Here is a 12,559-nt window from a genome sequence, read left to right as displayed (position 1 = left end):
TTGTCTTTCAGGTTCTTTATAAACAGTTGTATCTTGCAGCCTGAAAATGAAGATCAGTTTAATTAACTTTGAAGTTGTCACAGTGCACATTGTGTCGTAGTCCCATTGATTTCAAGTTCTCCTAATGAAATCAGAGGCACCTAAGGGCTTGTCTTTGGCTGGATGGTACTCCAAGAGAGTACCTTATTATCACCTCTTTCACTCTGAGGCTGTTTGAACATATGAACATATGAAGCTGCCTTATACTGAATCAGACCCTGGGTCCATCAAAGTCAGTATTGTCTTCTCAGACTGGTAGCGGCTCTCCAGGGTCTCAAGCTGAGGTTTTTCACACCTATTTGCCTGGACCCTTTTTTGGAGATGCCAGGGATTGAACCTGGGACCTTCTGCTTACCAAGCAGATGCTCTACCACTGAGCCACCGTCCCTCCCCTGCTCTCCAGGGTCTCAAGCTGAGGTTTTTCACACCTATTTGCCTGGACCCTTTTTTTGGAGATGCCGGGGATTGAACCTGGGACCTTCTGCTTCCCAAGCAGATGCTCTACCACTGAGCCACCGTCCCTCCCCTCCACTGAGCCACCGTCCCTCCCCTAGTTTGTTGGACTACACTGAGATGGTGATTTAGTTGGTCTCAGCTTACACAACCTGACTCACAGATTGAGGAGTGGAGGGACAACTGAATGGGTTTAGGACAACCCTGTACATAGAACGTGGGTGTTAAAAAATCTGAATCAGTTTAGGACAGCCCAGTACATAGAACATAAATGTCACATCTGTGACTGGTAATGTTCTAAAGTTAGGCTGGGAAGGTCAATTCAGGCAGTCTCTCTACCCTGCTCAGCTACTAACTTTCCTGAAGGGCCACTTTGAGAAGGGAGACAGGATGAGTGCCTCCTTCCTCACACTATAGTGACCCACCAGCAACTGCCAAGGCCCCAAAACCACTTTTCTTGCTCTGCCACACTGGCAATCTCTTGCTATCTGCCAAAAGAGACAACGGCAATTGTTGCCCACATGCTGGAGCAGGGGTGATACTCTGCCAAAGGGGATGTAGTGCCAGCTCTTCTACTGTAGAGTTCTGAGTCAGAGAGAGTATCTTGGTCCTCCGTGCCTATGGACATGCCCACCTTCCTTGCATGGCAGCAGGGCGGGTTCACACTCCAGGATGCACCATAGGAGTCACTGAGAGTTCCAGACCCACAGGCAGGTGGTCAGAGCAGCGGGCCAACTTGGTGATGAAGGAGAATTTCTCCACAGCCTGGGAATAAACAGAGAGGCAGTGAAGTTGAAGAACTGAGCAAGGAGGAAGTGTGCCAGGGGAAAAGGAGAGGACAAGTGTATGGCTGGGAGAACAGCTGAAACCTCAGGTCCTCTCCTCATGCACTGTTGGTGCCATTGCAATTCGATCCAGGAAGAAGGCCTTCTGACAGGCAGGCAGCCCCCACATGGCATATAACTGTTTAATCTTCCCCTCAGCATGTGGGTCTAGTGGCAACAGGCATTACCCTGAGGCTCAGGGAGAGCAGTATGCCCAGCCCAAGTCAAGGCTGAGGGGAGAACTAAACTAGGGACTTCCCTACCCACAGCTCTTCTTTGGAACTATAAGAAAGAATTCATCAGGGTCTTTCTTCCCCCTCCCAGCTTCAAAGAATGGGGAGTGAAAGCCAGCGATTCCCTGGGGTTCCTTCATACTTGCCCTGGGTTCACTCTGCATAGCTTTGTTTACTCCCTGGCACTGCAGCAAGGCCCAGTAGGAGCCTGCCTCCTGCCCCAGGGTCCCTCCTCTAGGTCTCTGCACTTGCCCAGATCTCGAGAGAAGAACTCTGCTCCAAAAGGCATCCAGAGAGAGGAAAGTCTGCCAGCACTCTGGGCCCTTCCTATTTCTTAGGCAACAGAAGAGTTGGTTTTTATACCTTTCACTACCTGAAGGAGTCTCAAGGAAGCTTACAATCATCTTCCCTTCATCTTCCCACAACAGACACCCTGTGAAGTAGGTGAGGTTGAGAAAGTTCTGACAGAACTGTGACTGACCCAGGGTCACCCAGCTGGGTGCATGTGGAGGAGCGGGGGAAGAGGGTGGAAATCCTGGGGTCCTCCGCCAGGGCGGGAGGGTTGGGAAGCCTAACACAACTTCTCCGCTCACCGCTTTCAGTTCCACAGGGCCAAGGTGTTCCCGGTAAAGGATATAGTCAATGCGGCGCCCCTCACTCCATTTTGCTGAAAGGTCAGGCTGCCCATCTGCCAGGATGGGGCCTGCCAGGTACTTTTGACGCTCCTTTTCATCCTCCAGAGTCCTGGAAGAAAACAAGTAAGTGTATATAAAGAAGAGGCTGCCTAGAAAAACAGTTGTCAGTGGCCCTGCAGCTTTCCTGATGGTGCCCCACTACAATCTTCTCCAGAAAGGCCTACCACCCCAGCTGCTCTGGAAGAAAGAACTAGAAAACCCCAAAGAAGACACACACCCCCACCGCAATGTTTTAACAATTAATTAAAACCAGTATGGGAGAAACAATGTTCATGTCTCTCGTGTCCCCAGTGTGGTGCCCTTCCCCAGCAAGTGAAGAGGCTGATGTGGTGCCCTTCCCCAGCAAGTGAAGAGGCTTTGTTAGCCTGAGGGGGATTTGCAGATTTCCCAGGCCTCCTCCTCACCTCTTCATATTCTCTGGGGTTGCCACTGCCTCATCATATATCTTGAGGAAGTTCATCAGAGTGCCTGTGGAATTCAGAGCAATCATTTTAGCCTCTAGCATGATACTTTCCCCCCCACCATCCCTACATTTTCATGCTCTTCCTCACATGGCTAATGAGAAAGTTCTGGTTAAGAAAGGAGGATGTGATGGGGGTGAGATGGAGAGGAGGTTCCACCCAACTCCACCCCTTTGTCAAGGCCTCTTCTCCCTACTCCACCTTCCAGGCCATGCAGCATATAAGGATCTCACAGGGATGTCACACTGTAGAATACAAGATGTTTTAGTACCAGATCTCCCACAGAGAGCCTCTGTGGTACTATGTGCCTTCCACCCCTTGGACATTAGAGAGGATGAGGAACAGGGAATCCTGGGGAAGGGAGTCTGCAGCCTGAATGAGACACCCACCAAGAGCCCAGGCCTTGTCCTGTTGTGGCCCAATGCGGCATGGATCTGTGTACACATTGAAGAGCTCATGGACTTGCTCCATCTCATTACCTAGCAATAAAGGAAAGGGAAATTAAAGTGAGGCAGCAGCACCAGACATCTTAGTTTGTCTGTTGCACCTCCCTCCTGGTTTCCTTGCCCAGTTTCCACCTGAGGAGCAGTTATCAAAGTTTAAATCCCCACAGAAGACATCGAAGGCCACAATATCTCCATGCTGAGCATTTGTCTCCTGAAACTGCTGTGTCCAGTGCAGACCCTGCTTTAGCTGGTCACACCGGATCTGATCACCATCTGTGAAGTAGAAGTTGAGTTGCGTTAGTATATTGGTACACCCTTCACAAACGTGCTCATCAAACATTGCTGGGAGGGGAAGAGATGGATGCAGTTCCAAACTATCCTTGGAGAACCCCAAGACCCAGAGCAACCCTTCCCTTCTCCTGGAGACTGACAAGGTGAGAAGCAGGTTCACAGTTCTTTACTGGGGGGCAGATGGATACAGGCATGCCCCTCACCAGTGCTACTCCACCACAATGCCAGGTTGTTCCTGTCTATAACCTGATGAATAGGAAACAGGTACAGAATGCTCTTGCCCCATACCCAAGAGAAAGGTTCAGGCTCCCTGTGGAAAACAAGTTTGTGTGTAAGGGGAAGGGGACTTTGTGGGAGAGGTGAATGCACTGCATGTTCGAGATGCCAGGTTCAGTCACTATTTAAAAATATTTATACAAAAATGTGTAAAAACTCTCCTGAAAAGATGGCTGGATAGTAGAGCTGGCTTTCCTCTTCTGGAGACTCTGAAGAGCTGCTACTCATCTCCACAAACAGTACTGGAGAGAGATGGACTTTCTATGGCTATTTCATGTGTTCTTCTTCAGTGGGGGATAACTAGGCTAAAAATTATATGTTACATTACAAAGATTATGGTTGCAGTTTAGGGAACTAGCAATTTATATGGCTTGAAATAGCTATTAAACAGGCTTTTAAAAGACTTTAAATAGGATGTTGGAGAAAAGAGCCGCACCAGTCACTAAGAGATAAAAAGTAAGTCCAAGCCAATGGTACAAAGTAAAAATATGTTTTATTACTCAATTAAATCCCCCAAACTACGTAGTTCTGAGTTTTGCCAACGGGCTTCTTCAGCGAAATCTGTTAGTCCTGCAGTGATTCTTCAAAAAGAGCATTGGCTACTGATATTTTCCAACATCAGACTTGGCCATATTTTTTATCTCTTTAAATAGGACATTACCATATTGGTGGCTATTAACCACAATGGATAAAAGTACATTTTTCATATTTAAAGGCAGCATACTTCTGACCATCAGGTGCAACATGGTAGGGCTATCACCATCTTGTCCTGATAGTTAGGTTTACCGGGGGCATCTGGGTAGCCACCATCAGGGGCAGAGTGCTGGGTAAAATGGACATTTGTCCTGACACTGGCATAGCTATTCTTAGGCTCATAAGAGCCAGGTTCTGGCTTGATCTGCTGAAGAGTAATGTTGACACAGCAATTCTGGGAAGCAGCTTCTAGGAACAGCCAACATGCCTCCTAGCTCACAACCATCAGTCATCTAGTCAGCAATATATGTCTGTCCACTCCAGCAAAGAACTCACACTTACCTGGGTTGGCATCAAGATGAGTGCAGTACATGTATCCCACAATCCTTTGCCCTTGGCAAACTCCCAGCTGAACCTGAGACATGCAAATCAAGAAGTAACTGCAGGCAAAATAGTATCCAGGGGAAAAGTCAAAGTGTGAAAAATGTGCACCTCAAGCTACCTCAGTGGACTTGGTGCAGAAGGAAGGACATGCTGTGATCTTACATTATAAGGAGAAAAACACAAATACCCACCTCCAACACCAGCCATGTGGAAGCAAAGAGCAGCCAATCTTACCCCAACATTATATTCTTGGTTTCTAAGCACAAATTTTGGGAGGAGGGGGGCTAACAGCCTACCCTTGTGGTAACTTAGTGGTCTGTCATGCCACCTTTCTCTGGGACAAGAACAGAACAGGAATCTCTGTTGGGCTATGACCTCACTGGAGTCCAAGAAGTTGGGTTGAAGAGTGAGTCCCCATTCAGCTCCTCTCAGGATAGCTCCTAGGTTCCCAGGCCTTTATCAGCTTTGCCTTTTGCTTCTGGCAAAGGAGAATCAGGCTTAGCACAGCTAGAAGAGGCCTGTTTTCGGAATGGGAGCACAAATCCTTGGCCAAATGGAGCTGTTTCCATATCTGCCACTAGCCCAGGAAAGGCTAATGGTGGGAGGAATCTGATGAATGGGAAAGGCCAGGCTTGTGGGTTTGGGATGGGGAAGTGGCTGACAGGTGCCAGCATGACAGGCTTCCAACTTCCCCAAATGCCCTGGCCAGCAAAGCAGCGCTTGTCTTCCTCAAAGAGGAGTGGAGAGAGGGACTGAGCCCCTGAGATTCTGGGACTTTCCAGTGTATGGGGAAAATATGGTTAAGGGGGACCATGGTAGAAGTTTATAAAATGACGCATGGGTTGAAGAAAGTAATATTAGAACTCAGGAGCACCCCATGAAGTTAATGAACAATAGGTTCAGGAAGGACAAAAGGAAATACTTCTTTACCCACCATGTGATTATTGTGAGATTCACTGCCAGTGGACATAGTGATGGCCACTAAAATACATACATATGTGCCATTGCAACCAACTTACGGAAACCCTAGCAAGGGCCTTTCAAAGCAGTGAGGAACAGAGGGGGGGTTGCCATTGCCTTCCTCTGTAGAGTCTTCCTCAGTGGCCCCCCATCCAAGTACTTACCCTACTTATCTTCCAAGATATGACTACACCATGTTGCCCTCCCTTTTATGACCACTACTGTAGACAGCTGTAAAAGGGGAATAGGTAGATTTATGGAGGGCAGGTTCATCAGTGGCTACTAGCCAAGAGGACTAAAGGGACCCTCCACATCCAGAGGTAGTAAACCTCTGAAGTTGCTAGGAGGCAACTTCAACATAAAGCCCTGGTCTTTATGCAGTTGGTTAGTCACTGTGTAAAACAGGGTTCTAAGCTAGATATGCTCATGCCACCCACTCCCTGAACCACCATTCTCACACTCGCCCATGGACTGGGCAGAGTATTAGCAAATAGATCCAAAGGACTTGGCTTCACCCCTGCCTTCCTTTACAGTGACAAAGAAAGTTGTTGATTTCATGGGCAATCAACAAATTCTCCACTTGCAATCCAGTGCTGGGAGATATGAAGCAAGGATCCCTCTTTGGAGACGCAACACACAGAGCGGCGAGCTCTCCTTAGCCACCTACCAGTAAGGGTACGGCCACACTCAAGCAACCCATTAGTGCTGAAGGAATCTCCCAGATAGTGTGTCAGGCAGTACTTTAAGCACCTTGGTATAATCCCTTGGGAGAGAAGACACAAGACAATCCTACACACCCACTCCCCCCAAAAAACACCCTGCATCAATGCCAGTCCCATTTGCACCAGAGTTAGCTAGGTACTAAGCAACCATTGACAATTGTAGGACTGTTAATAGGAAGTGTGGGAGAGACTGTGGCTCAGAACTAAAGCATCTACTTTGCATGCAGAAGGTCTTGGGTTCATTTCCACTTTGCCATGGAAGTTTGCTGGGTGACCTTAGCCTAATCTACCGCACAGGGTTGTTGTGAGGATAAAATGGAGTGGAAGAGAACCATGGGATATGAAAGAAGTAAGCAATAAATAAATAGTAGATGGTGTGGGAAAACTCTACCTGAGATTCTGGAGAGCTGCTGCCCGTCTGAGTATCAACAACACGTACCTTGATAGGTTAATGGTCTCGCTTGGTCCAAGGCAGCTTTATGCATGTCCCTGCCCCCCCCCCCCACAGATGCTGCCTCTCACCTGAACACAGAGCAGTCCTTTGGCAGAAAGGGCATCCACATTTTTGCCATTGGGGTAACAGTGGTACTGCACAGCCAACACAGGGTAGCGGCTAGCCAGGAAGAGCCCGCTGTTGAGCAGTTTGAAGCAGTTGAGCCGTTTCCAATAGCTACAAAGTTTTAGGCAACTGAGCCATTTCAAGGCAGAGCAGCAAATGAAGCCATAGAAGCCCACATCATAGATGATGTGCTCATAGTAGGGGCCAAGGGACTGGAGCAGGCAGGCTGCGGCATCCTGGTCAAAAACCTCCTGCAGGCACAAAAAGTCAGCATTGGGGGGGAAGGAAGCCGTGATCTCCCGTGGTGAAGTGGATTTTTCCTCATCAAGGGGCATCTGGATGGCCATATCAATGTCAATCTTACAGGAGCTTGATTCAGTGGCCCTGTACTTCTTCCCATTGGAGATGTCAAAGGCATTCCAGAAGTTGCCTCTGGAGCTTGCCTCCTGGGGCAGAACAATGCGGCTTGCAGCCTGCACAAGTCCTTGGGCAATCTGTTTGGCACGCTTCTGCGTCTGTCCCAGGTTACTGTATTTGGCCAAGCCATCAGGCAGGAGGCAGACATTGGAACTGACAAAGCGGAAGACCTTTGCTTTACCAGGAAGTATCCATTCTTCTGGGGAAGTCTGCCTGGGCACATGCTGGTAAGCAAAAGGACGCCGTGCAACCTGGAGGAGAAGCCACACTGGCAGGCAGAGCACAGTGGAAGGTAAAGAGGCTAGCAGGAGCAACAGGAAGATGAGGCCATTCAGTAAGGCATACAGGGCATATGGCAGGCATTGCTGGCGCTGGTACTCCTGCTTCTCTGCTGTGGTTTGCTTCAAGGCCAGCAGCTTGTTGAAGGACCAAAAGCTGAAGTACATGATTCTTCTGACCACAGCATCCAGTTTCCCCAAGAAGCAGCTGGAGAAGGGTGACTCTCGCAGACCCATGTTGTCCTTTGGCTGTTTGGAGGAGATGCACCAAGTGGTCTACGGAAGGCTGGTGTTTGGGTCACTTTGTGCACAGATGCTGCAAGAGAGAAACAGTGAGGGCTAGGGCAGCAGTGGAAGGGTCTCCTGTTGAGCACCAGGGACCTATACCCTCAACTCTAAGCAAGGAATGGGGTGTAGTGGTTGTTTTGAAGTAGTGCCAGCTCCCAAACCTAAAATGTTTTAAGCCTGCTTTGCTATGCCCTCATTGTTCAAAGGTAGCATTTTATTCCAAGGTGTTGTATTGTTGGGAGGCTTCTCTCTCTCTCTTTGGGGTGTGTGTGTGTGTGTCTTCTTTTAGTCTGATGGGGTCTGAGTTGAGGTAGGGTTGTTTTTAGGAAATGGTGCTTTAAAGGTTTTGATTGGTTATTGTTTTAATATGCTGTAAGCCACCTCAGTTACAATTCTGCAAAGAGGTGACATATAAATAGTTTAACTATAATGAACATGTTTTCAAAAACCCTCTTGGCTTCTGCATCTAATACGAGTGAAGTGTGTGATATACGGTGTGTGGGAGGGGATGCAATCCTGGCCCTGCGCTGATCTACCTGCCTTAGTGCCTGTCATGGGATGGGAACAAGGAGGATCTTGGCAACCAAAGCTGTGGTTTCCATAGACAAGATAGTTCTTCAGGTGCCATAACAAGAAGGGCTGGGCTGGTTTTAGAATAGCCAGGCCACACAACATACTGCTTGGTGAGGCACAGACAGAAGAGTGTCCAGAGACTACAGGGGCTCCCTTTGCTGGCATCCTCTCCTGGACTTGGCCAGCAGGGGCTAGCTTAGGGTTGCCAGGTCCTACCTGGCAGCTGATGTGGCGACTATTGGTCCTCTTTGGAAGCTTCTCCTGTGCGCATAAAGTGCATGAAGTGCAATGACATCCCCTGGAAGTGATGTCATCATGTCACCGATGTCAGGGGTGATGATCTCATTTTTGGGCAAAACTCTACGGTTTGTAGTCAATGTTGCCATAGAGTTTTGCCTAAAAACTAGAGCGTAGCCACAACGACGGGATGATGTCACTTCCAGATGATGTCATCACATCACCTTTCAGGCCAGATGGGGGCAAGGTTTTTCCCCCCAGCTGGCCCGTGGTGGGGAAGCACACCGAAAGTGGGGGTTCCCCTGCTCCTGGTGGGGGTGTGACAACCCTAGGCTAGCTACAAATTGCTTGTCTGGGATGACAGAACTCTGACCCAACAACTGGATGCCAGGTTTGTTTGTCATGCATTCCTCAACTTCAGAGAAAGAAGTTCTACACAGACAATTCTGGGCCATTCAAAAATTCTCAGGATTCAAAAAGAGGAGCAAAGATCCTAACCAAGGATAAAAATGGGCCATAACTCATAATGACAGGAGGGGGCAAGCAGGTGCACATGTACCTTGCTGGCGCATCCAGCAACTAAGTGGGGAGCAGGTCAGGAAGGCCTCATAGCCCCTCCAGCCTCCTTTCCAGAGAGCCAGTTTGTTGTAGTGATTTGGAGTGCGGACTCTGAACTGGGAGAACTGGGTTTGATTTGCCACTCCTCCACATGCAGCCAGCTGGATGACCTTCGGTCAGTCACAGTTCTCTCAGAGCTGTTCTCTCAAGAGCAGTTCTTGAAGAGCTCTCTCAGCCCCACCTACCTCACAAGGTGTCTGTTGTGTGGAAGGGAAGGGAAGGGAAGGGAAGGGAAAGTAGATTGTAAACTGCTCTGAGACTCCAAGTGAAGTGTGGAGTATAAATCCAATCTCTTCTTCTTCCTCCTCTTTCCATCCTTCCTCCCCCCAAAGGGTAAGTCTGGAATTAGCATGGCCACCCATCTGCTCCTCCACTATGGTTCCCTCTGGCCAGGCAGGGTTCCTGTCCCTTTGAAGGAGCCTCTGCAAGTGGTGGCCAGCAGCAGGTGGGATGGAGCAGCTGCATCAGGGCAGGCAGGTGGCCTCCTCCACTTCCTAGCATTCCAGGGGTGGCTCCTCCACCACCGTGTGTGCCAAACACTTTCTGGCTGCAATCCATGCAACTGTCTTGCAAAGCAGATCGTGATGGTCCTCTCCCATGGCAGATGGGGCCTGATAGGGAATGGCTGGGTTAAGTACCCCCTTGCCAGAGATTTGAACCGGCCAGTCCTAAACCTGTGCTCTGACATGCCAGCTGTCGAAGTGGCTAATTGTCTTCATGGTCTCATGAAGGGAAGCCAACTGCCCCAGGAAAGCCAAGCCAGAGGCTGACCCAATATGGTGTTCATATTTCCTGCTACTCCAGGAAACAGACCATAATCCCCTCACTAAGAGAGTAAAGGATGAATTTCCACCACCCTTTATTATTTCTTGACCAGAAGGATCCCCCCAAAGCATCCTCTGACATGCCAGTAGCTTTTCCCTTTCTGCCAGCTCCACAGGGTATGTCCTGCAAGCATCTCCTCCTTGCCTTGGAGGGCTACAGAGGCAAGACTGGTGGCCAGATTCGCACAATCCATGAAGGTTCTGCCAATGTGAGCTTGTTCCTACATGGCAGGCCTAGGACTGCAGAAGTGTTAGAAGAGCCCCATTCTTTGGCTCTTACAACAAACAAGCCCATATCCACTGCATATTTTGAAAGCCAACCTCCAGGTGCTGGCCTGGGGGTAGGGCACATTCTCTGAAGCCTGTAGATCCAAAAGAGGTATGTGTACATATAGCAAAGGCAAAGCAGTCCGTGAAGTCACTGACAAGTTATAAACCTACTGATGTGCTTGGGGCTGGTGCTAATGCCCCATCTCCTCTTTGCTTATTTGAAAAAGGCTAAGCAGGACAGAAGGAGTTGTCCAGCTGCCCAGCCCCTCACACTCTGGGAGGAAAATTAACACGTAGCCAGTTTCTGCTTACTTTCAGAAACAAAGCAGGATCTTGGCCTCCAAGTCATGGCAGTTGTTCTGTTCTGATGGAATAGGCCTGTCCCATTTTCAACTTAAAATAAAGCACCAGGCAGTACATATGCATTGGAGTGGGGGCAGAAAACAGCATACAGATATCAACTCTGGATACCACCTCTGGTTGTTGTTTCCTGTCAAGGAAGGAAGTCAAACATGAATTTCTCAAGGCTGATCCCTCCCTCTGTGTTCTCTCAGAACCATTTAAAGAACTAAATGTACAGGCATCAAGGGACCATGAAGTAAATTTTTATTGCTTAAAGTTTCCTTTGGCAACAGTCTTAAACTGGCACCCTACTTTCTGATTGATCCAAGCAGTGAACTCCCAGCCCAGGAGAAACTCTACAAAAGCGGGCAACACTTTGTCAGCCCACCAGACCAGCCAGCTTTTCAGTCTGGTCACAGGTGCCAAGCCCAGGTGCTGACAGAGGCTAAAGCGTTTCCCAGAAGAAGGAATGCTTTTAGACTTTTGAGGGTTAGATAGTAAGCAACGGAGTGTTTTAACTGTATTTCTGTATTTTTTTTCACTTTTTCTGTATATTTGTTATACTACCTGCACTTAGTAACAAAAACTGTAAAACTTCCTCCTTTGAGTGGAAAGAGTGCCTAGAGTAACTTACCCATGTGGCTGCTGCTCTCTAAGCTCCCTATAGTCCAGAACACAGGACCTTCGTCACACATATGCATATATTCAAAGACTGATCCATTGGCTGACTTGGAAGAGTTGGGTTTTTAATAACCTTCAGGTTCAACTCCGAATGGAAGCTACTGTGAATATATCTCTTGGACCTGAGTTTGGAATGCCTAGCTGGGGTCAAAGGATCCATAAGTTTGGGGATCCACTGACTGGTCATAGTGGCCAGAAGCAAAAAGATACAAGACCAGACAGGATCATGCTGGGGGAGATGGGAGAAGACCCGCAGTACTCGATTGAGAGCAGGGGATTGTGAGGCTCAGAAGCTGAATAAGAGCAGAACACAGGGTGTATATTGGTATGCATCAGCTCAGCTGTAAGGAGAGTTGGATGTTACAGAATTGGGAGGGATGACTGAAATACCTGGAGGTCCCGCTGAGTTTGAAACTAGGCACATATTGTGACTGATTTTTTCTTGGGGGCAGGAGTAGTGGAGATATTATGCAAGAGCACCAGATTCTATGCTATGACTTGGATGAGTGCTGGGTGAGAGCCATGCTAGAGAAACTGCCTATAAAACTGAACTGCCACCACCACACATAGAGAAAAACTGTGAGGAGCTGTTTCTTTAAGAGATGCTCATCACTTAGGGCCTCATCAAAACTGGTCTCAACAAGTTTCCCTTTGCGTTGTTTCGTTTTCCAGTTTATTGGCTTGGGCTAGTGTAATAATAGCTGTATAATATACCAATTGTAGTTTACTGTCTGAGTGCTCTGTGTTATACTGAACATTCCAAAACACCAGCCTGAATAATGAAACAAGTAAAAGATTCAAACATGGATATATCTAATTCTCAATGTGATCCCATCTGTGGATACTTAAATCTAGAGGTGACAGCCTGAAGAGGCAAGACGTATATTTCACCAACCTGAGAAAAACCTCAGATTTCCAAAAAAAATCTGACATCTTAAAAAATATACATTGGCGGGGGGTTGTTGTTTAAAAATCCAAAATAATAGAAGCAGTGC

At 48.1% G+C, this 12,559-nt stretch overlaps 1 protein-coding gene across 1 annotated transcript; it reads right to left on the bottom strand.

Moving 5' to 3' along the window:
* Positions 1-1,113: 1,113 nt before the first annotated feature.
* LOC132590086 (sphingomyelin phosphodiesterase 5-like) lies at positions 1,114-7,999 on the bottom strand. Its single transcript, XM_060262933.1, has 7 exons — positions 7,000-7,999; positions 4,754-4,826; positions 3,284-3,424; positions 3,095-3,184; positions 2,649-2,712; positions 2,143-2,293; positions 1,114-1,257 (listed from the first exon to the last, which is right to left on the bottom strand). Exons 1-7 carry the CDS (start codon positions 7,966-7,968, stop codon positions 1,153-1,155), a joined length of 1,593 nt encoding a protein of 530 aa, XP_060118916.1. The 5' UTR covers positions 7,969-7,999; the 3' UTR covers positions 1,114-1,152.
* Positions 8,000-12,559: the final 4,560 nt, after the last annotated feature.

Source organism: Heteronotia binoei, chromosome 21 (genome assembly GCF_032191835.1).
Source record: "Heteronotia binoei isolate CCM8104 ecotype False Entrance Well chromosome 21, APGP_CSIRO_Hbin_v1, whole genome shotgun sequence".
In the NCBI taxonomy this organism is placed as follows: Eukaryota; Metazoa; Chordata; class Lepidosauria; order Squamata; family Gekkonidae; genus Heteronotia; species Heteronotia binoei.
This window is presented reverse-complemented; position numbering and strand designations above follow the sequence as displayed.

Coding starts and splice junctions, on each gene's coding strand:
- LOC132590086 (XM_060262933.1), bottom strand. CDS start 7,968: ATGGGTCTGCGAGAGTCACCCTTCTCCAGCTGCTTCTTGGGGAAACTG. Junction 3,185..3,283: donor CTTTGATAACTGCTCCTCAG/GTGGAAACTGGG, acceptor CTTTATTGCTAG/GTAATGAGATGGAGCAAGTC. Junction 2,294..2,648: donor ACCCCAGAGAATATGAAGAG/GTGAGGAGGAGG, acceptor GTTTTCTTCCAG/GACTCTGGAGGATGAAAAGG.